The sequence below is a fragment of the Dermatophagoides pteronyssinus genome, unplaced genomic scaffold (genome assembly GCF_027571235.1).
Source record: "Dermatophagoides pteronyssinus isolate colony J.1.1.1.1 unplaced genomic scaffold, Derpt_VIB-CSIC_2022.12 sq0010, whole genome shotgun sequence".
Lineage (NCBI taxonomy): Eukaryota > Metazoa > Arthropoda > Arachnida > Sarcoptiformes > Pyroglyphidae > Dermatophagoides > Dermatophagoides pteronyssinus.
Window position 1 is genome coordinate 183,397 of NW_027461534.1, and position 23,722 is coordinate 207,118.

General features: G+C 27.0%; 4 protein-coding genes and 1 long non-coding RNA gene across 8 annotated transcripts; 2 read left to right on the plus strand and 3 right to left on the minus strand.

Moving 5' to 3' along the window:
- Window positions 1-157: 157 nt before the first annotated feature.
- Window positions 158-9,131, minus strand: LOC113798221 (membrane metallo-endopeptidase-like 1). 3 transcript variants are annotated; one of them, XM_075821365.1, is made up of 11 exons: window positions 8,880-9,131; window positions 7,559-7,900; window positions 4,020-4,862; window positions 3,788-3,949; window positions 3,136-3,488; window positions 2,656-3,045; window positions 2,481-2,567; window positions 1,795-2,328; window positions 1,620-1,720; window positions 1,431-1,547; window positions 158-1,373 (listed from the first exon to the last, which is right to left on the minus strand). In XM_075821365.1, exons 3-11 carry the CDS (start codon window positions 4,786-4,788, stop codon window positions 767-769), a joined length of 3,120 nt encoding a protein of 1,039 aa, XP_075677480.1. In that variant the 5' UTR covers window positions 4,789-4,862; window positions 7,559-7,900; window positions 8,880-9,131; the 3' UTR covers window positions 158-766. The 3 variants fall into 3 exon arrangements, with proteins under 3 accessions (XP_075677480.1, XP_027204520.2, XP_075677481.1); XM_027348719.2 differs by lacking the exon at window positions 7,559-7,900; XM_075821366.1 differs by lacking the exons at window positions 7,559-7,900; window positions 8,880-9,131 and adding an exon at window positions 8,683-8,702.
- Window positions 9,132-9,307: 176 nt separating this feature from the next.
- On the plus strand, window positions 9,308-10,684 carry LOC142645366 (uncharacterized). The gene is made up of 2 exons (XR_012846521.1): window positions 9,308-9,850; window positions 10,171-10,684. It is a non-coding gene; the product is annotated as an uncharacterized LOC142645366 (long non-coding RNA).
- Window positions 9,931-12,220, minus strand: LOC113798231 (uncharacterized). Its single transcript, XM_027348732.2, has 2 exons — window positions 10,831-12,220; window positions 9,931-10,766 (listed from the first exon to the last, which is right to left on the minus strand). The coding sequence occupies exons 1-2, from the start codon at window positions 11,678-11,680 to the stop codon at window positions 10,036-10,038; spliced, it is 1,581 nt and encodes a 526-aa protein (XP_027204533.2). The 5' UTR covers window positions 11,681-12,220; the 3' UTR covers window positions 9,931-10,035.
- A 123-nt stretch (window positions 12,221-12,343) lies between these two features.
- LOC113798224 (uncharacterized) lies at window positions 12,344-16,430 on the minus strand. 2 transcript variants are annotated; one of them, XM_075821424.1, is made up of 4 exons: window positions 16,188-16,430; window positions 13,931-14,790; window positions 12,669-13,862; window positions 12,344-12,605 (listed from the first exon to the last, which is right to left on the minus strand). In XM_075821424.1, the coding sequence occupies exons 1-4, from the start codon at window positions 16,243-16,245 to the stop codon at window positions 12,603-12,605; spliced, it is 2,115 nt and encodes a 704-aa protein (XP_075677539.1). In that variant the 5' UTR covers window positions 16,246-16,430; the 3' UTR covers window positions 12,344-12,602. The 2 variants fall into 2 exon arrangements, with proteins under 2 accessions (XP_075677539.1, XP_027204524.2); XM_027348723.2 differs by lacking the exon at window positions 16,188-16,430 and having other exon boundaries at window positions 13,931-15,311.
- Window positions 16,431-19,483: 3,053 nt separating this feature from the next.
- Window positions 19,484-20,285, plus strand: LOC113799117 (uncharacterized). The gene has a single exon (XM_027349703.2). It carries the CDS (start codon window positions 19,785-19,787, stop codon window positions 20,268-20,270), a length of 486 nt encoding a protein of 161 aa, XP_027205504.2. The 5' UTR covers window positions 19,484-19,784; the 3' UTR covers window positions 20,271-20,285.
- The last annotated feature ends 3,437 nt before the right edge of the window (window positions 20,286-23,722 follow it).

Sequence of the window (23,722 nt, forward strand, 5' to 3'; positions counted from 1 at the left end):
GTTCTGTTTGATTAATATTTAGATAGTTTCATCACAACCATGATGGTAATTTTGATGATGATTTTTTTCGATCATGATCATCCTGTTGATCATAATCATCATCAAGTACAACGACAATAACAATGAAAAAAAATGTCTAATAAAATTTACCAATGAGTTTCATGGTCATATTGTTTATTGGATTTTTTTTTCTCGAACAAAAAAACAAAATTGTGGACATAAAAATCCTTTCTTTTTCATATAATCGAAAATATGAAATTTTTGTTGTTGTTGTGTGGACATTTTTTGTTTTCAATGTGTTTTCCGATTGTCTAGGTACATATATGACGATGATATTCTCTATAGGACAAATTAATGATTATATAATTGGTTATATGTGATGGTTGGTTGATTGATTGATTGTTTTATCACAAAATCATGAAAAAGATTTAAAGAATTTTTTTTTTGAAATAATTAAAAAATAGCGATAACAACAACAACAACAGAAGGGACAATCTTGTTTGTTTTGATGTAATTATTATTATGTACATTTGGTCAGGCCAAAAATCAAAATCAATGAAATTCAAAGGAAAAATATTCCTTTCTATGAGAGGAGATTATTGATTTTGAATTTGGGTTTTCATTTTATTTTTTTTTCGTTTATAATTTTATTATTATTTTTTATTATTATTTAAAAAACATCCTTTCTATAAATATGTTATTATTTATTTATTGCTAATATATTTGGACAATATTTGATGATGATAATAATAATGATTAAAATAAATCACCAAACTTGGCACTTATTTCTTGGATTCATTGGTGTTTCAGGTGGACAATAAAAATCTCTAGCAAAATATTCAGAATTTGATACAACACCATTCAGACGATATTTTCCCGGTGAATGTGTATCAACTTCTAATGTTAATTTTAACATTTCATTTGTCATTTTTTCACAATTTTCTAAACCATAACTAATCCAAAATAATTGTCTTGGATTATAATTTGATAAACCGGGTAATAATTGTTCATGATCTTGACGTATATTATTTGTATAACGATTATTACCGAAAAATCCACCACCACTACCACCACCATCATTACCGGTAAAATAAGAACGTATATAAGCTCTATATGCAAGTGTTACACCAATATTATCGGCTATATTTTCATCTTTTGTTTGTTCACCATTAACATTGGTTTCAATTTCTTCAAAATAATACTGATTATATTGTTTAACCATACATTGTGCACGTTGATTATAATGTTCATTTGTTGATGATAGCCACCAATTTTTTAATTGTCCAGTTTTATCAAATTGTTTTCCAATCGAATCAAAACCATGTGTTATTTCATGACCAATAATTTCACCGATTGATCCATAATTTAAATAGCTAAAAAGAAAAATAGATTACAGAATTAATCGATATTCATATATGTCAGTTACTTACTTTGGTCGATCAGGATTAAAAAATCTATCCTGTAATATACCAGCATTTAGTATAAATGAATTTTCCTGATGAAAATAATAGGCATTTACATCGACAACTTCAGAATATTTTCGCCAACTAATTCAAACGATAATGATAATAAAAAAATAAATGGTAAATTTCCATATTCAATTAATTATAATCACTTACTCATCACGTGAATTAATTTCATCTAAACTTTGAAATGCACTTTCTACTTCAAATTTATCAACAGCAATTACATTACCAAAATAATCATCCGTCATTGTAAGCTATTTTATAAATGTCAAAACGATATATTAAAAGGTTAATATATTGAATGGTAGCATTTAACAAAAAACCTTACATTTTCATAAAAATCCGAAACCAATTCATCATCAATTAATTCATCGGGATATCCTACACGGAAATTCATTAAATTAAGTTTATCCATTGCATGTTTTCGTGTTTCCTTATCCATCCAATTTGCATTAGCAATTGTTTCATTTAATTCGGAACGAATTTGCCAAACAATTTCATTGATTTTAGTTTTTTCTTTGATTGAAAAATAATTTTTTACATAAACATTCGATAATGCAGTACCGAATGTTGAATGTGTATGTGCAACACATTCCATCCATCTTGGTTCAATTTTTGGATGACCCAGATTGATTGAATTATATGTTTGTTTCAAACGACGCCATGTTGAATCTAACATTCCAATTTTACTTTTAACAACACGCCAAACAATATAATTGGCTAATAAACGTTTTGATGTTTTTGGTATTATATCATTTAAAAATTTTACATAATTCAAATCTATAACAACAATTTCTCTATCCAAGGTCATTGGTTTTTCTTTATCCATTATAAACGTATTGATCAATTCAAGCCATTCAATCTATTGTGAATATGTATGAATATGAAAAAAAATGATATTGAAGATCAATGATTAAATCATCATCATCATCATTCTATTCATATTGACCGATCGATCAATGTCAATCAATCAATCAATCAATCGATTAAGGTTATACAGACATAGACACTTACATTTGGTGAAATTTTTTGCAATTGTTCAATGGTCATATTGTTAAATAATTGGCTAACATTTCCTCGATCTTCTTTTTTGATTGAACTCTGAGAAAAAAAATTTTTTTCCCATTGAGAAAAAAAAATGAAAAGATTAGATTCAAAAAAAAAGATTATGTCATTTTAAAATGCTTACATTAGCTAATAATTGTTCAAAATGTAATACTTGACGCATTTCATCAATAACTTTTTCAGGTAATTTTTCATGATCATACATTTCGAATGCAAATTCTCTTGCAATTTGTTTACGTCGTAAATAATTTTGTTGTTGTTGTTGATGATAATGTTGATTTAGATTTGGTTTCATAATTCGGATTGTTGAATTTTTTGATTCATCATCATCGCCATCATCGTTTTCATCATCTTCATCTTCTTCTTCATGGTCAGCATCCAATTGAAATTGTTCATCTTCCAATAATAATTCAACACTATATAACATAAGATCAAAATATGATCGTATATGTGTATGATTTTCATTTTTAATCATAAATTCTCTATTCATTAGACCAAAACTTGGTTCTTTTATCTATAGTAATGGAAAAAACAGGAATGAATTTCATGAAAATGTTAACTGATTTTCTTTAATCCGTTCTTTAAAAAAAAAAAAAAAACTTACAGCTAAAACATTACGTGAATTATTACGATCATATGATGTTATTATTAATGGTATTAACATATCATCAATAACACCTAATTCATTTAATTTACGATGTATATCCAATAATGACCAATTATTTTCATTCCATTTTTTTTGTTTTGTAGAATTATTATTATTAGTTTCAGAATCGTTGTTGTTGTTTTCAAAACGTACATCCAATACTGGCCAACCACCTAATTTATCAATAATTTTGATCAATGGTTTTGCACCTTTACGTTCTAATTCGGTTACATTCATACAACTGTGATAGAATTGTTTCATATTTTGTACAAAATCTGGATCATCTTTTGTTATTGGTTCTTCCAATATAGCTTTTTTTTATCCGACGAAACACGGAAATAAAAATCAAATTAGTGAAGAAAAAAAAATACAAAATAAATTAAGCAAAATAAGAAAGAAAGAGAAAGAAAGAAAAGAAATTATCCTCAAACATTTTATCTAATAAATAACATTGACCTCGAATGTATATTTAAGTATATTTAGTCGTCAAACAGGAACGACACTTGTTTATTATTATTATTTTGACATCATTAGTTTTCATTAAATTTCTTCATTTTTTGTTTTTGTTTTTGTTTTTTACCATCATAATTGATGATGTGAAAATACTAACCTCGAACTTGTCGATTAAGGATATCATGTAGTTCATCGAATTTATTTTCCAATGGTTTATGTTCCGGTATAACAGTTGATTCAAGCCATTGACCACAAACAAATTGATAAAAATCTTCACATGGTTCAACTGTTTCATCTAATGATCGAATAATTTTGGCAGCTTTTTAAAAAAAGTATTATAATAATGATCAATTTGCAGCAACAAAATTAAACAATAATGATTAACATACCTTCACGTATACAAGTATGTGTTAGACAAACATTATCTTGTTGTGAATGTTTAGCAAAACACATTGATGATAATATCATTAATAATATAATTATACCGGACATAATTAATAGGGCACCGATTGTTAAATGATTAGCAATCATATGTGTTAATTTTGACCAACCAAAATCATTGTTATTGTTAATTTGTTGTTTATGTGATGATGTTGAATGTGAATGATTATGATGATGATTATGATGATTATGATGATGGTGATGATTTGGATGTGACATTTTCTTTGAAATATTTTTTGTATCACAATTTGTTGTATGATCATGACAACAGGTACCCGAACAATAACAAATATCATCATCGAAATTAAATTTTGATGATGATATACATGATATCGATGGTGATGAACGATTTTGGTCATTTAATAATGATGGACCATTTTGTTGTTGTTGTTGTTGTTGATTCTTATTCATATTTATCATCTGATTTTGATTATTTAATAATGATGGTGAGGATGTTGTTGCCGATGATGAAGATGATGATGATGATGATGATACTGATGATAAAACAGTTGTCACAGCAACAGGAATTGTAAACGAAGTTGGTAATGCTGTATTGACATTTGTTGAATAATTATATATTTGTTGTAGATTTTTATATTCAACCTCATTATTATTATCAATAATATTGGATTGATTAATATCATTTAAATGAATTGATGATGATGGTGATGATGATGGTTTTGGTGATTTAGATGACGTAGATTGAATAACATCCATTTTTTTTTGTTGTTGGTCGAATTAATCAATCAATCAATCGAACGAGGAGAGAGAGAGAAAGAGAGAAAAAAATCCTAAACGAAAGAAACAAATGTCAGTTGAATAAATAGAATCAAAATTCCATTGAATTCGTTTTTTTTTGCAATATCAAATATTTGATAATCGAGCAACAATTATGATGAAAAATGGAGAACAAAACAAAAAAAGATTTTTTGATCGATTATTGTCGATAATCAAAATGATTGTAGATCAAGAATTGGACAAAATCAATGATAAATTGCAATCAAAAGCCAAGATTTTATTCAATGATTTTTTAGACGATTATGCGAAGAAAAAAAATGTTTTAAATGGCAAAATGAAATGTTTGGAATTTTCGTTTGTTTGTTTTCATTCACAACACAATTTATCATCATCACCAAATCAGAATAATTTCGACATTCATTCACAAACACACAGACAAAATATCGATAAAGATGAAAATTCAAAGAATCAAATCAAGTATGAATCATGTTTGAAGGAAACAAAAAAATTCATTCGATTTGAAAAATTTTTCAATGGACAACAACAACATTGACAATTTCAACCAAAAAAAAAAATGAAGTGAAAAATGAAAAATATTCAAATTTTCTCATTCAATGATTGATTTGAAATATTTTTGGAAAACAAAAAAAAATTTCTTACAATATCGAAGCTGTCATATCTTCATCATCAACATTCAACATTTAGCAATAGCCAAAAACAAAATGAATTGTAATGGATCGATTCTTTAAATATTTGACAAAACAATGATGAACCAATCAAATAAAGAAAAATTCATAGAATCTTTCTATGATGATGATGATAAATAATTCAATTATGTTTGACACATTTTCTGTTTTTTGTTTCTTAAAATATACATTCTTTATATTTGTGACAGTTTTTGTTTTTTTCACTCATTATTCAAAGAAATTTTGCAGACAAAAAAAAAGTTTCTTTTCGTATTTGGAAGGGGGTAAATGAAGGATGGTTAAAATAAATAAGACACATCACACACACATCACAGACATTGGATTGTCATTTGAAGAAATAAAATGATTATCGAATCGAATATATTTGGGAAAAAAACAGAGAAAGAGAAAGTGTTTGTGAATAATTTTGTTGCAAAAAAAAGAGATCGAAATATTTAATGATGATGTCGATGATGAAGCCAATTTCCAAATGAAAAGATCAAAATGAAGAGAGAAGAAATGTCATAAGAGTGGATCAACAACAACAACAACCAAAACAAAACAAAGAGGAAATAAATTTTTTTTTTGAATCAAGAAAAAATTTTCATCAACAAGAAAAAGATTGACAAGCTTGTCATTCACACAACACTTGAAATGATAACACAAATATAAATAAACAAAATGATTGGATAACTTTTTTATTAATTTTTGTTTCTGGCGAAGAAAAAAGACGAAGAAGAACGAAAATTCAAAATGATAGGCAGTAAATGAAATGAAATTCAAACGAATTTATTATTATTGGATTAATGTCAAGTTTCATATGGATCCATCAATTCAAGTGTCATCGATCAATCGATTGATCGATGATATTTTCGTAGAAATAAAAAAACTTTATTCAAATATAGTTTGCATTCCTAGTTTCCTAACCTAACTATTGTTGTCACTGCACTCAAACAAATCGTCTCTGTCTCTGTGTGTTTGTGATACATTTTTTTCATTTTCAATTCCATTCAATCAACGAAAACAACAACAAAATGATCCATTTGAAATTGTCTTGTTTGTCATTATTATATGGATTGAATAGTTTCAAGAATATTCTTGAAGTCAAATGAAAATGAAATAACCCCGAAAAAAAGAGGTGTGGTGGTATATTTTTTATATGACACTTCATTATTCATTTGATTGGACTGTCATGAAAATGAATGAATAAATGCAAAACGCAATTTAGGGCTTGACTAAAAATGCGATTTTTTTCTGTTCTTGCTTCAGGAGGGGTTAAATCATGATATACACATATCATTGAATAATAATCATCATCATTAGCCTAAACATATATACATTGAGGAAAATTATTTGGCCAAGACAAAAAAACACACATTGAAATAGGAAAAATTTATTTTTTTCGACAAAAAAAAAACACTGATTCTGAATGAATATTTTTTTGTAGGGAAATTAAAGAAAAAAAAATCAAAGCTTTTTATAAAGAATTTTGTTTTGGAGAAAAACTATCAACCTTACAGAGAGAGAGAAACATAAAGAGAAAAATATGTTGAATTGAATAGAATTCCTGGAATATAGAAAACCAAAAACCAAAAAAACTAGAAAAACAACACCGAAAGAATTTAAATATAAAGCAGGGACAACAAAAACACGAAAAAAACCTGTTAAATTATTTATGAAACAACCTGAATCATACTTTGACAAACACATATATGATGATGAATGTTGATGATAATGGAGAACTATAGTAGGAGAATTGAAATTCTGATTCTGTAAAGAAAAAAAAATCTATAGTAATGTGTATGACACATTTATTCATAATGACTGAATCATATAAAAAAATGAAAATGAAAATCATTTAGTTTGAAAAATGGAAAAACATTTGTCCGTTTTTGTCATTTCGAAAAAAAAACAAAACGGCATTTTTTTGGCAATTGAAAAGCCACAACAACAACAACATTTCAACAACATTTCATTTTGAAAACTTTCAATGAAATTCTTTTCATTTGAATTTTGGGCTAGTGTTTTATATAAACATTGAAAATGAATCTCGAATAACATACCTTTAGTCGCTGCTGTTGTTTGAGGTAAATATTAAATTCAAGAAAAAATGTTCACTAATAATCACAGAACATTTCTCTTGTTGATTAAGATTTGAAAAAGATGAAAAAATTTTCTAATTAAAAGGAGGAAATGAAATTTTTGATGGTTACCAGCCATGAAAAACATCACATTCATCTTCATCAAAATGTTTGTTCCTAATGACAATTTGAATCAATTAAATTCAATACAATCGATATTAATCGATCATTTTGATGCCGAATGAAGGGAGAAACAGTTAATTATTGAATCATCATCATCATCAGAAGAATTTTGATTGATTTTCTGGTACATTCATGTAGAACCTGTACAAAATATAGGTACAAAGCAAAAAAAGAAAAGAAATCAAATGTTTTTTGGGTAATTATCATTCACTTTTACACACAAAAACATAATCATCATTAAATAAAAAAATTATTGATTCGAACGAGCATTGCAAAAAAAATCGAAACAAAAATCGAAACAAAAAACAATGCAATTCAGTTAACCATCATTGATGTTTGTTTGTTTGTTTGAAAATTAGACTGATTTCAATTAATCAGCCTAATTGATTGATTGATTGATTTATTTATCATCTGAAATTTCAACCACAAATAAAAATATATGATTATGATAATATTTTTATCAACAAATCAAATATGATTATGAATGAATTTTGTTTATAATTTTGTTGTCTAAAACGATACATTTCAATGCGATTGAAATATTCATGTTTTGACATCATCCAAAATTGGAAAAAAAAACATCTTTTCGATGTTTACAAAGTTCATCTAACTCATTTTATGATGGTTTCATTACTGGAGAAACATAAAAACGAACATAAATTTTCAACTGATGAAAAAAACTGGAGAAAAAAAAATATTGAATCCAGTTCTTCTGTCAGCATCAACGACAGATGATTCAGGTAAATATTTTCTCAGTGACAATACTCAAAAAACAAAAAACAAGAATTATCAAGAATTACAAGACGAAAATGGCGATTTCGATAAATTGAACCTGATGTCAAATCGGTCAAATAATTCTGATTACTGAAGATTTTTTTCCATAATAATAATCATCATGAAGAAAATTTTCGCGTTTCACTCACCATCATGATCAACAGAAAATTCAAACGAAAGTAGAAAAAAAAATGATTTATTTCAATCATAAAATCATTTTTTTTATAGATCATTTCAAAATCATAAAATGCAATAATAATAAAAAAATGTGACAGACGAAAAATTCAACAAAAAAAAACCCTTGTGAAAAAAAACATTCGGATAAAAATTAAAAGTCATCACCTACCTATGCTGGTTGTTTTTTTGTTTTTTGTTTTCATTGAATGCATCAAACACACATCAGTCATTGCATTGAATTCAGGAATCCTGGTAACGACACACACACACACATTCTTTCATCAATTCTAAAGAATTGTTATCATTTATGAATCGTAATCAGCAGTAAAATAAGCACGAAAGTTTCTTTTTGTTTTTCAAATGTTTTTATATCGATAATAAAAAAAACACTAAATAATTATCTACAGAAACCACACACACACAATAAAATAATAATCATAAACATCATTTGACAGAATTATTCATTCGATTCTTCATTTACATTGTCTTGTTGCCTATACAGTGTGTATATTCGTCTGTTTTCATTTTAATTTATATTAAAATCTTTTTTTTTTTTTTGGTTGTTTCCAAATTTTCTTCGTCTTTTCTATTATTATTATGATTCCTCGTACAGAAGCAGAAGAAATATTTACTTTTTTTTTATATTTTGAAAATAATTATAAAAAAAAGTATGCACTTAAGGTTGCTTAAGAAAGAAAAGAATCCGCTGTCCTTGTGATTTGATTCATCAGTGAAAAAAGAAAAAAAAAATCTCGGTGCATCCGTTAATGATGATATGATGTTTTTGATCGATCAGAATGAACGATGATAACAGGTTTCTTTTTTCTCCTTTCTCTGTTAAGCCAAGAAAATTCAAAAATAAATTGAATTATTCCAATCCTTTCGTTTTTTCTTTCACGGTGATGGATGATAATCAATAGCAGCCAGAAAAAAAATAACCATAAAAGAATTATCAGGAAATTTTTTTTTTCTATTTCGCTTTTGTATCTGTTATGATAAAATGCAATGCTATTTTTGTTGTTAATCAACACTTTGTATGACATCAATGATGATGATCATCATCATCATTACCGTCATCATTATCAACAAAAAAAAAGCAGCTGTTGTTATATGGGGATATATCGATGATCGATGTATCAGGTACAACATAATTAATTAATTTCAAATTTTTTTTTAATTCATAATTTGATTATAATCATCATTATAATATTGATTGATTGAATTTAAGTACAACAAATCATAATCATTTTTTAAAATAAAAACAAAATTTCAAATTCAAAATTCAAATTTCAAAATTGCGTTGTCAATTTTTTTCCACACACCATCTATCGTTGATGATTTAAACTTGTTGAAAATGGACGACAACGATTATATGGTTTTCTTTGTTTTGGATAAATTTTTTGAATAAATTGAAATTTTTGCCGTATCAATTCCCAACTATAACGTATACGTGATATTAGATCAGCAAATACGTCATAAAATTGTATAATTGATAAACCTAACCAAATATGTGCATGACCACCAAGACAACCAATTAATTCAAAAAAATTTATTTCACCTTCATGTTCAACTTCACGATACATTTCACGATTTGGCCATATTATTATCATTGATTTGGTTTGTTTTTTATTAACATTTGCTGTTTCGATTGAATTATCCATTATTGAAGTAAAACCAGTAGCAAAAAAACGTTTATCAATTAAAAATGGTCCAACAGCACTGGTAAAAATTTTACCATCATCATTATCATCATCATCAATAATTGATACATCGATAGTTGTTTTATAATTTTCTTCAATACAATCCGGATGACAATCTTTATAACATTGGCTACGAATTTTTGTAAAATTTACATAGCTTAAATAATTACGTGATGTACAGAATTTTGCATTCATTGTATCCAATTTTCCTTCGAAATAATTTAACATATAACTACTGATTACATTATGATAATAAATACATTTTTGTTGTTGTTGTTGTTGTTGTTGATCATTTTTATTGTTTAAACTTTCACGTAATATGCATAGATTTACACATTCATTTCGGGATCTTGGGGCTTTTTTTAAAAAAAAATTGAATAAAATAGAAATTAGATTAGAATCAATTACAAACAAACTTACTGTTAATTTCAAAATGCAAATGAAATGGATTATATTTTGTACAATTTGTACGATATGGTTCTTCTTTCAATTTTGTAACTTCTTTTGTAAATTGTATTTCATATAAATTATTTGGATCAATACGATAAAATTCTGTATCCAACATTGTTGGCAATAAATTCGGTGGATGTATTGCTATAATAATATCAGCATTTTGTAATGTATTATCATGTAATGTTGAACCAATCGATCCGGATGTTGGAAAATTTAATTCAACATTAATATATGCTGTATAACGATCATTATTATCAATCATTTTATCATTATAATTATTATTATCATCATCACCAAAATTTTTATCATTCAATGTTGATAAATATGTAAAACATTTTCGACCATTATAAATTGATGATAATATTGGTCTTGTATCGGAACATTTTGTTAACATATTTTCTTTTGAATCCATTACAACCGTACATGATTTTATTAATTTTGTTGAATTATAACTTATTTGTTCAATAATTTCTTTTACCGTATATTGTTTTAATAATTCCATTTCACGATCGGATATTTTTTCAGCCGTATCATTTTGTATAATTTGTTCAATACAACATCCACATATGGTAAATGCTGGAAATTGTATCTTTTCAGGTGCCTGATATTTAACCATAACAATTGTTTCATAACGAAGATATCGTCCAATCAATGAACGTGAATTATATAGAAATAAATATGCACAAACAGTATAAATAATAATTCGTGGTATATAATTTATATATTTTATCAATCTTTTATAAGTTTTATGTTTATTTTTTTCAGATTTTTCTAATTTTAAACCATCGTTGTTATTGTTGTTGTTGTTGTCAGCCATGTTGATTGTTAAAAATGAAGTTCAGAATCAAAATTACAGCATACGTTTTATGGATCCAGAATTTCAATCTTAATCCAAAAAAAAAAATCGACGAAAAAGAAGAAAATTTCCATTAATCACCATAGAGAAAGTCGATTGTGATCTTGAAATGATTTTTATTTATTTCAAAAATCAAATTGGTGGCAACATTTGGATATTATTTGTATAATATTTACAATCAATCAATTGATGATTTTTAATGATAAAAATAAATGTTTTCAATAATATTAATAATAATGATAAATATTGAAAAATGAATGCCATTCTGTTTGCCTGTAATGCAAACCAATAACGATACCATTCAATAATGAATATAATCAATTGAAATGTACAATATAATGTTTGTATGAAAATTATTAGATTATTATTGATAGTAAATCGATTATTATTATTATTATTGTAAACGTTCAGAATCAATATGATAAACAATAAAATTAATCCAACAAAACGTATTATAATCCAATTTAGTAATTCCAATGGATTATTATATTGTTGTTGAAGTAATTTTTTATATTGATTTTTTTCGCTAGAATTATCAATTATGATTTGAAGTGAATTACGAAAAAGATAAATATTCCATATCGAAGATAATATGGATAAAATTATCAACATTTTTTTCAAAAATCACGAATCAAACGTTATTTATATTTAGAAAATTTAGAAAAAAAATAAGATGATATACAAAATCACAAAATACAAAAAAATGAGAGCAAAAATATCAAAACAATGCTAAAATATTAAAAACAACATTGAATTCGTTCATAATTTGCCAAACACTGTTTCCGTTAATGTTGTTTTTTTTTGATTGTCGGTCTAGATATTCCAGTGAATTTCCGGGAAGTTTTTCATTTTTTTTTTTTGTTCATTTGGCCACAAAATTAAGTTACTAAATTTGAATTTTAAAGAATTAATTGGATTAAAATTCTCTTCAAAAATTGATAATATTTACCTGAATGAAAGTTTTGCAATCAACATTTTCAGTTAAATCACAATATGCAATTTCAGATTCTGATTCATCTGACATATCTGTTCCATTGACACTTGGCTCATAATCCATTTGATTAAAAAATAAACCATCTGGACAACAATTTCTTGTTAATCGTCTGTTGAATTGACATTCATAAAAACATTGACAATCTTCATCATCTTTAAAACGAGCTGTCGGTTCATAGCAATGGGCATTCTCTTCAAATATTAATGGTTCACGAATTTCAATAGTAGTTGTTTCTATTGGTGTTATTGTTGTCATTTCCGTTGTAATTGTTGATGTTGATTCGGTTGTCGTAGATTCTTCTCTTTCAACACCATCAGATGGAAGCAGATCATTTGGCGTAATAGTTGTAGTTGTGGATAATGATGATTCAACATCGTTATCATTATCATCAGATTCCGTTGTTGTTTCAAGTGTTTCTAATGGTATGGTGGTTGTTGAGCTTGACTGTTTGTCCGTTTCCAGATTGACAGTCATTAGATTTTCAGTGGTGGTCGATGTTTTTTCGTCAATTTCCGTTGACATAGTTGATGGTGGAGTCATAATTTCGATATCGGTTATTGTTTCGGTTGTTGAAATAGTGGTGGATGATGATTGTGTAGATTCAAATTCAGGAATTATTCCAGGAGAATAAGTATCTGGAAAATTGATTGGTACTATCTCTTTGATTGGGGAAGGTGTGGTCGTTGTTGTTGTCGTTGTGGTTGTAGTAGTAGTAGTAGTTGTTGTTGTTGAAATTGGACGTCGTCGTTGCCAGAATTTTCGTTTTGTAGTTTTTCTACCATTATCATCGATTGGAAGTGTTTTTGTACCAAAAAATGGTCGACGCCGTCTAAAAGGTGGTGAATTATTGGATGTTGAATTTGTTATCGATGAAGTTGCCACCAACGATGGATTTTTATTAATGATGTTATTATCATTGTCATTAGAAATACAATCACGACCATAATGTTGAAGGAAAAATTTACGTTGCCATCGATTTGTAGGACATGGAACATTACCAGTGTGGTGAGGTTCTGGTGACCATTCATTTTCATTTTCATTGTCGATTTTTTGTTGTGGTTGTTCAAATGAATTTTGATCGATTTCATTTGAAGTCGATGGTCGTTGATTTATATGTAGTCGTTTTTCTATCGATGGCTTATAAGGTGGCTACAATGTTAAAATCGATAAATTTTTATTAGTTGTAATGACAATTAGAAAAAAAAATCCAGACATACCCTTTTATTAAATTTTGTCCCAAATCGATTTGAATTGAATTTTGATGGCCATTTTGATTTTATCATTGGAATATTATCATTTTTTGACATCGGTGGTTTCAATATTGGTGGCCGGCATTGTTGTCTATATGTTGGATCACATAATTTATGTATAGGATTCCAACCAAAATTAAATGGACATTTCATTTCAACAAACTTGAGATTAAATAAACAACGATAATATTTTTGACAATCATATGGATGTGATTTAGTTTCACCATTCATACATTCAGGTTTTGTTGATTTGATACCAGTTTTTATGATAGAAATTCTATCATCATTACGATTATTATTCCATGGATTTGACCATTTTGTTGGTTGAAAAGACCATCGATTATGGTTGTTATTATTATTGTTTTGTACAATTGGTGGTTTTGTTGGATTTATCGATTGTGTTCTAATACAGACTTTGGTTTCAAAATCAAAACCAAATCCTGAACGACAACAAAAATAATTGACTCGACCAATTGGTATTTTATCATGATTATCAGGACAAACATAATAACAATGTTTATTATCATCCGATCGTCCAACATAGAAACCACGATGAAATTTTGATCGTTTTGAACATAATAGTTGAAATGGTTTTTCCAGATATGGATATAGACGTTTATTACTTTGAGATCCAAAATGAAAATGATTATTTTGATTATTATTATTATTATTATGGTGATTTATTCGTGTCGATGATGATGATGGTTGATTTATCAAATCATTATTACTTCTTGATGGTCTATCATTATTTTCCAATCGATTTAAATGATTTATTGTATATGAATATGAAAATTTAGGTGTTTGATGTTGATGATGTAGATAGAAACCTGTTGCATCAATTACAATAATCAATATTGAAATAATAATAATGACGATGATAGTGGTGTATATTGTAATATTGGTTGTCATTATGATTATGAATAAATTTTTTTTTCCAAACAGGCAGTAAATATGATTTGGAGAATATCAATTTGTGAATTTAATTTACATGATTAGAAAAAAAAAGAAACAAGTTGCTTCCTGATCTATCAAATGATCTTGATTTTTTTTATCGGATAAATATTCAAGATTTTGAGCAAGTTTTTTGGTATATAATTAAATGATGCGGCATCAGTCGAAAAAAAAATAAAATCATAGGATAACCCTTCTTCTTCTGGATTAGATAAACATCTTTCATTAAAGTTAGATAATAATAATTGTCCAGAGAAAAATATTTAATAAAAAGTTTTTCAAACAACAACAAAAAAATTATTGAAGTATTTTATGTAATGACTGTCATTAAATAAAGGAGTTTAGAAACAAATGAAAACTATTTAAAACAAAATAAACACTAAATACACACATGAACAGAACATTCTAATGAATATATTAACAATACAATAATGAAGAGTACTTTTGGTGATTGGTTGAAGAAAAAAAATCGAAAGGAATTTTATTTTCTGAATAAGAAAAACAAAAATGATGCTTGATTAAGGATGTTTGATTCAGATGTGGAATTTATTTTTTTTTAGTGGCGAACGACCTCGAAGCACAACAAGCTATAGCAAAAACAAAATTGAATAGTAATGAATTTTTTTGTTGTTTTTTTTCAATTTAATCGAAGAAGAAAACTTGTTGATTCAAATGAAAAATCAATTTCAATCAATTGAATTTGAATGAATAAAAAATAAAATACAGTTTATATATGTGATTGGAGGGGGGTATGAACTAATCGATTAATAATCATCGATTAACATTTGAATAAAACAATAGAATTTTTTCCTTTTTGCTTGTGATTCTTGTCATAAAGTTACTAAATGAAATGAATAAATTTAAATATCGATTTACATTGTCTCATACAAACACACAAACACCAGAAAACCAAAAACAGGATGATGAATGGATAACATTGAATACAAATTGAATTTTTTTTGACAAATTTATCATTCTGTTTTTTTTTAAACAAGCATGAAATGTGGTAGAAATTGAAATTGAAAAAAACTTGAAATATCACCATCGACGACGACAACAACAAAATTAACATTCACGACCGGAATCGAAAAATTTTCTGATGCTGTACAGAAAAAAACTTTTTATCAAATTGAACTTCACAAACACCCACACAGAGTGAACAAATTGATTTCTTTAAAATTTTTTTTCTCGAAATTTAAGAAAAAAAAATTCACAATTTAGGTTTCCAATTACACATTCACACACAGACACCACAAGACACAAGCACGACAACCATTAAAATGACATGCTAGTGTTGAATACACGGAAAAAAAAAGATTCTCTTCAAGCATTGGACATCATCGATGTTGTCTTATTCAAGATGTTTTTAAAAGATGTCAAACCAAATGTAATGATGATGATGATGAGGATGTTTGTCGTCTGTTATGGATTTAATATTGAAATCAGCGAGTAAATGAATGAATTTTTTTTTTGTTTGAAAAATAAAACAAGAAACCCGAATGAATGGTTTGTTGGTTTGAATCAATGGAATAGAAAAACTTGAATTTTTTTTCCATAAAACTACCCGAAAAAACGATTCATTTTATCCTTTTTGTTCGTCATTTTCAACGAAGTTATCATTGTCATTTTGACATATGTCAAAGCCTTTTCTATTAAGCTGTTAATCATTCAAAAAAAATTGATTCTTCTTTACCAGTTAATTATCACGTCATAGTTATTGTTTTGTCACTTCTTGAATTGAAACAACGAAAAAACTTTCCTTATCAAAAAAAAAAAATTCAAAAACTCATAAAAAACATTCATTCATTTTAAACAATGTCGCCATATAATGATGATTCATTTTGTTTTGAATCGATGTATACAAACAAACACGCAAAAATTTTCGACACGTGTTTACACGTTCAACATTGTTAGCAAATTGTATTCGCCAATGCTAACAACAACAACAAAATTGTACCACAATAAGGAAGAATTCATAATTATAATGGTCAGGTAGCAATCAATAATTTAAAAAGTAAAGAGGAAATAATTGATTGTAGACAATTGATTTTTGGTATGACATTCATTCTTTTGAATGAATTTGATCACTATTTGAAGGTAATGATCTTTGAATGAATGAATGAATGAGCAGAAACAAATCAAAACCATAAAAAAAATTCAATTGAAATCGGTTGCTTAAGTCATAATATCGAATGAATGTAACTCAAAGATCTTGATATCACGTAAGATCATGGTGTTGGTGTGAAAATTGTAATTAATCTTTTTTTGATCGTGATTCTATCTTGTTTATAAATTTTATGATACTTGTTTCTGTTTGGTAGAAAAAAAGGTATCATTAATTGATATGAATCGAATTATTTTGATTAATTATCGGTTTTTTATAACGGGAATTTCAAGAAGAAAAAAAGGAAAAAAGAAAGAAATTTTAATGGCAAATCTATGGCTATTAAATGATGATTCTTACCGAACAATGAACAAAATCAATTTGAGGGTGAGCCGCCTTTTGAAATAGAATAGAATCCGGTGTGATGATAATGAAATGAAATAAAAATACAAGGTTCACAAGGTTCAAACTCGTGAACAACAACAACAACAAATAATAATGATGATCATTTATTCATTATAATAATGATGCTTTGTTCTTTAACTTTCATTTCAATTGATAATTCTTTCAAATTTCATTTTGTTTCGCTTCAATTCATTCATTCATTCGTTTATTCAATTTGTTGTTTCGATTCGGTTCACCTGATTGATTTGAACAAAAAAAAAGAAAAGAAAATGAATCATTATCATCTTTTTATCATTCTGTCGAGGTTCATGGTCAGGTTGTGTAAACAACAATTTTTTTATTTTTTTTCATCATTTTCAATTTCAATAAGCAACGGAAACTTTTCACTTTTGATGGTGGCACCAAAATCAAACAAAATCAAAATCAAGGGGAGAAAAATAAATTTTTGACATGTTCCCTTCTGTGTTCGAAATGATAATTTTTTTTGTTGTTGTTGTGAAGGTCGAAACAATCGATAGCAGAATCGAAATAAAAAATATTCGATAAAAATAACTTGAACAATTTTACCATCGTCATAATCATCATCAAAGAAAAACGTTTTCAAATTAAAATGATAATAATAATTCATTTTGACTTTACTTGTACACCCAACTATTAAAGTAAATTTTTCAAAATGATTTGTCAAAATAAATTTCAATCAATCAACAACAAATGTGTCATTTCAACATAATATTCAATGATGATAATTAGATTCATTTACACCGAATTTTGTTTGCAAAATAAAAAAAGAAAACGAAAGCGAAAGAACAATCAAAATTTTCAATTCAAACAAAAAAAACTTACTTTTCAAGGATGTGATTTGGAGAAACCAAAAAATTATTTATTCATAACACATATAGAAAACCCAAAACCTTTTTAAATCATCTAAATCTGAATTATAATGATGATGATGGCCATCAAATTATTCAATCAATTAACATCCATTTTCTATTGGTTCTTTAGTTACTATAAAAAAAAGAAAGAAAAACATTAAAATGTTTTCATAATAAATGAAATTGAAAATTTACCCAATTCAAAATCAAAATGAATGGCAAATTATCATTTATTTGTTCTGTCAAAAATTATCAATTGATCAATCGATTATCTTTTGATTATTTAATGGTCATAATAGTTGTTGTTGTTGTTGTTTCGATGATCATTATGAGAATCGATTCGTTATTTATTTATGTTCGGATGAAACAAATTGAAAAATCAACATTTGATTCGTAAGTATTGTATTCTTGTCATGTCCATCCAACAAAAGGAAAATAAAAGGGTTCGATGTACGAAATTGTTTGGGGAATTTTTTTGTTTCTCATTTCGAATAGGAAAAAAAGGTTCTTCAACCCGATGATCATCACATCATCGTTAATCATTATCAATTATTTAAATAATGATGATGATAATTTTTGTCATTCAGCACCATTACGTTTGTTGATTCTTTTATTCAAATGATCAATTAAAATGGAATATTTTTTCATAATTTATAATCGTGGATACTTTCAATTTATAAATAATCAAAAATTTTTTCACTTTTGATTTATTAACATTCGATTCTTTTCGGGAAAATTTTCCGCTCACATAAACACCGGTATCAATTAAATTTCCAAGAATGTTTTCAATATTTCATAAATCAGAATTAATGATGACAATTTTTCTTACATTTTAAATGATTAATCAATCGTATACGAAAAGTGGAAATTATTAAGATTTTTTTTTATTTTTTTGCTGATTAGATCTTTGTTTTGGTCATCAACATCATTATCATTGGTGGTCAAACACAAACGATACCGATGATGATGAAGAAGAAACCAAGAAAAAAAAAAGAGAAAACATCAATTTTTTTTTGTTTTGATCTTTTCCGATAAAACAATTATTCAATTTTCATGGGAAAACAAAAACAAAAAATATAATAATTCAATTTGAATTACATAACTTTTACCTTTTTTTTTCGAAGAAAAAAATTGACCTAAAATCGATAGTATCGTTTTCTTTCCGTTTCGATTGATTGGTGATCATCATTGTTGTCTAGACAAATTCATCATTATCGAATGTTATTGGATAGAAACAAAAATTAAGGTTATTATCATCCGATGATGTAACTGATGGGGTTAACATTCGAAAAAAGTGAAAAAAAAAGATTCGAATGTCTGTGTGACCCATCAGCATGTTGCACGAGTAATTTTTATGAAGCAACAAACAAAAAACAATCGACCTAGATTTTCGAATTTTCGAATGATTCTTTTGTTTTGTTTTGTTTTTTTCGACCTGATTGATTTTCAACCCTTTTTTTTTGTTTCTTATAATTAACCCATTGTTTTTATGGATCATTTGAAAAAATTTTTTTCTGAAAAAAAGATGTATAAAAGATCAATCGATAACCAAAATTTGGTCCAATCATCTGACCAAACGAAAACAATATTTTGGTTATTTTCAAAAACAATGAAACGTTTTGGTGCTGGTGGTAACAATGGAAATAATCGTGATGATGATAAACGTAAAAAATATGGTCAACAACAACAAGATTCTCTGTGGTCATCATCATCAACAAGTTCCGGTGCATCAAAATCAACATCATCATCGTCGTCATCATCGTTAAAAGATCGTTATAATGAAGCATTTCGTCGTTCGAATGATAAACCTTCTGGTCATGATTATCATGCCGATGCTGAACGTCGTATACGACAAGAACAACAAGAAATCGAAAGAAAACGACTTGATGAACAACGACAACAAAAAGAACGTGAACGTTTATTTCGTATGACTGAAGGTACCTGGAGTCAACATAAAGGTCGTCAATGGCGATAATTTTTAATTTTAATTTTAATTAATTAACCAAAGTTTTTAACCGATTTAAAAACATTGAATTTTTTTTTCTAAAATCTAAAATTTACCTGGAAAAAAAAGATCAACAAACAAATTGATTTCTTTTTTCCAAATAATAAAAAAATTTGTTTTTAATCAAAAAATAAATCCACTAGATGCCGTTACAATGGCATTTTAATATATTCATCGGTTAACAACAATAACAAAAAAAAACTATTTCGATTACTATTCTGACACTAAAAAATTATCCTAACTATTCAGGTTAAAATAGATATGATTATTTCCCGTATACGGGTTGGTTGAAATGATGAAATCGAACATTTTCTATTTGTGCATACACATCGCACTTGAGATGTTTGAGTTTTCTTCTTCTTCATCTTTTCTTGGGGTATAAAATTCAAATGAAAATTTTGATTTTGTTTGTTTGTTAATTTAAACATTTGTTTTTCTTTACAGATACAAAAAAAAGAAAAAGAAAAATGTCTAATTCAAATTTCGATTATAAGAGCTGTTTGAATGTTCAAATTTGTTATATTAATCGTTTTGAAAGTCTTTATCGAAATTGTAAACGAAAGAATTATATCAATCATAGCGAAAAACGATCATTTCGAAATTGTATTTATAAACTTCGTCAAATTCATCACGTATTATTAATGAAATTTAATTTATCCAACAATTTTATTAACAATAGTTTCGAATCAAAAGTTAATGAATTAATTGAATTGTATGGTTTGAAATTGGTCTTTAACAATGCTCATTCTTATTATAACAATGGTGTTTGCAATGATAATGATAATGATGATAATAATGATGATTCTGATCGAAACAGCAAGACCTTTGAAGAACAAAATTCTTTATCATCGAATGATGATTTTGGCCAAATTCAACGTGAACCTCCCGTGCCGGATAGGCAGACTCTTTTTAAATTATTTTGTCAATTGACGAATCAAAAACGCTTCTGTCCAGCTTGTTTTTATATTGGACATAAATTTCGTCATTCATTTCACCTATGTAGACATGTTAATTATGCTTATAAATTATACAAGCAAACAGAACAAGAATCTATTTCGAGTGATATTTCATCAAGATCCGATTCCGGTTTTGAAACTGTTTCCGATAGTGATGGTAATTCGTTATCATTGAATTCAATAAAAGCGCCTTTAGTTGAAAAAAATCGAATACAAACGAAAATTATACGTCCAAAACCGATTCTAGAATACCGTAACTCGAATCTCAATTCATGGGAAATTGAATGTTCATCATCATCCTTACTCAAATCAATGAATGATTTAAACCTATTGAACGCCTCTAATATTAAATGGACAGAAAAAATTACTACACCTGCACCACTTTCATCATCATCATCATCATTACCGAATATTTCGATAAAACCAACAACTTTTATTGTAAATTTGATTAGTAAATGTCGAAATCAAATCAAATCATCAATCGTTGCCATGTTGAATTTTGATATCAATTCAAATTATATTCTTAAAAGTTTTCTCGATAAATTGGAAAATTTTAATTTTGGTGAAATAACATTGGATCCATTGCCCAAATATATAGCCAAACGAAATATTTATAAAAGAATCGGTATACTAACAATCGAAACTGGTATTGGTTTTTTTCATAAACCAATAACATTTATCATTTTGGATGGTGATGAAAAACGTTCAAATATTGATGGTATTGATGATATTTCTCGAAATTTGCATCATTTCGGGATAGTTATTTCATCAGAAGAATTGCCTAATTTTTTCATCGATATACCGAAAAAAACATCATCGGATCAAAATCAATCGACTACAATTGATTTGAAGCAATCGATAAAGATGTTTGATTTTTCACGTTCTTCAAAAGATTTGTTTAATGATGGTCAGGTTTCATTACCATCATTCACTTCTTCGATATTGTCAAAATCACTGCCCAATGCTACAGTAGAATCAGAAAAAGAAGTCATTTTTGGTTCTGTTATTCGTTATAAAGTTAAGCCAATGATTCCTATATCTAATCCTTGGATGAAAAAATTATTTATGACTGGAATTATTTCATCCATTCATCAATCTGGCCATGATCATCGTTCATTATTGCCTATGAAGATTAGCATTCGAAATTCATCGATCAAAACTGATACCGATAATTTTTGTGTCGATTCAAATATGAAAATTTATTATCATTTTGAAACGGCAATAGCTGATGGATTAATTTCGATCGATCAACAAACAAATCATGTTGCTCGATATAATGATGTTATCATTTATTATATCAATGGTGAATATCGACAAACAGTGATTGAAAAGGTTCGAAAACCGAATGATGAACAATTAACCTATCATTCACTAATGATTAAATTTCAGCCATCCAAATTTATAATCATCATAAAGATTAATACATTTGATGGTGATAATGATGATTTACGTTTATCGTTAGCCAACTATATCCGTATGAATGTGAATCCAATGTAGTAATGTTCATAACCAATAACAATACAATATCCTATCACATCTTATAAAAATGAATTTAACAATACTCTATATTTCAATATTATTGTTTTCCTTACATCATACTAATAATTTAGTAAAATGCCAAAAATTTTTGCATTGCTTGTGCAAAAAGTTTTTTTTGTTGTCCATTTATATTTGATGGATACGATTTGGTGTTATGTGTTAGCTCTATATTTTATATATCTAATACAATTTCAAATCAATCAATCAAATAAATAGATAATGATTTTTTCCTTTTGATTGCTTAATTTCAAACCTTTCTTATATGCATAGATTAAAATCCTCCTAATATATAAAAGCCCATAACAGTTAATTTTATTCAATACTTTTGAGCACATTTTCGACGCAATAAATAACAGCAAAACATCCGGCGATAACATTTATTCAGATAGGAATAACTAACAAAAATATAATTAATATCAATAAAACTGAAATAACCCAAAAAAAAGTACGATTTGTTGACCGATTCCAAACTGTCATGAAACAGAAACAAAAGTTCGAAGTTTCGAAGTTTAGAACTGTTTGTTCGAAACAATCTTGCTATCTAAAAAAATGTTTTAATTTTTCTATTCATTCGGTTGTTGAAGCTAACATTGAATAAACCACTTTGATTTAATAAAAACTAACCACGTGTTTGTCTGATTTTATTTGATTTACTCGCAATCGATTTGTATGATTTGAAAATGAAATTGTGTGTACTTCATTTACACTTACACCAATTACAGTTTTAAAACAGTTCGACGATCGAACTTAGTTTTTCTCTTATTCGAATATCTTTATTTGTTCATTTGTCCATTAATATGAATATAAAAACACATGCCTTTTGATTCAATAAAATTAGTGTTGAAAAACCTCAGTTATATTTGTATCGTTTAATTTGTGTATGTACATTCGATTTACATTTTCAAAATTTAGTGAATGGGTTGCGGT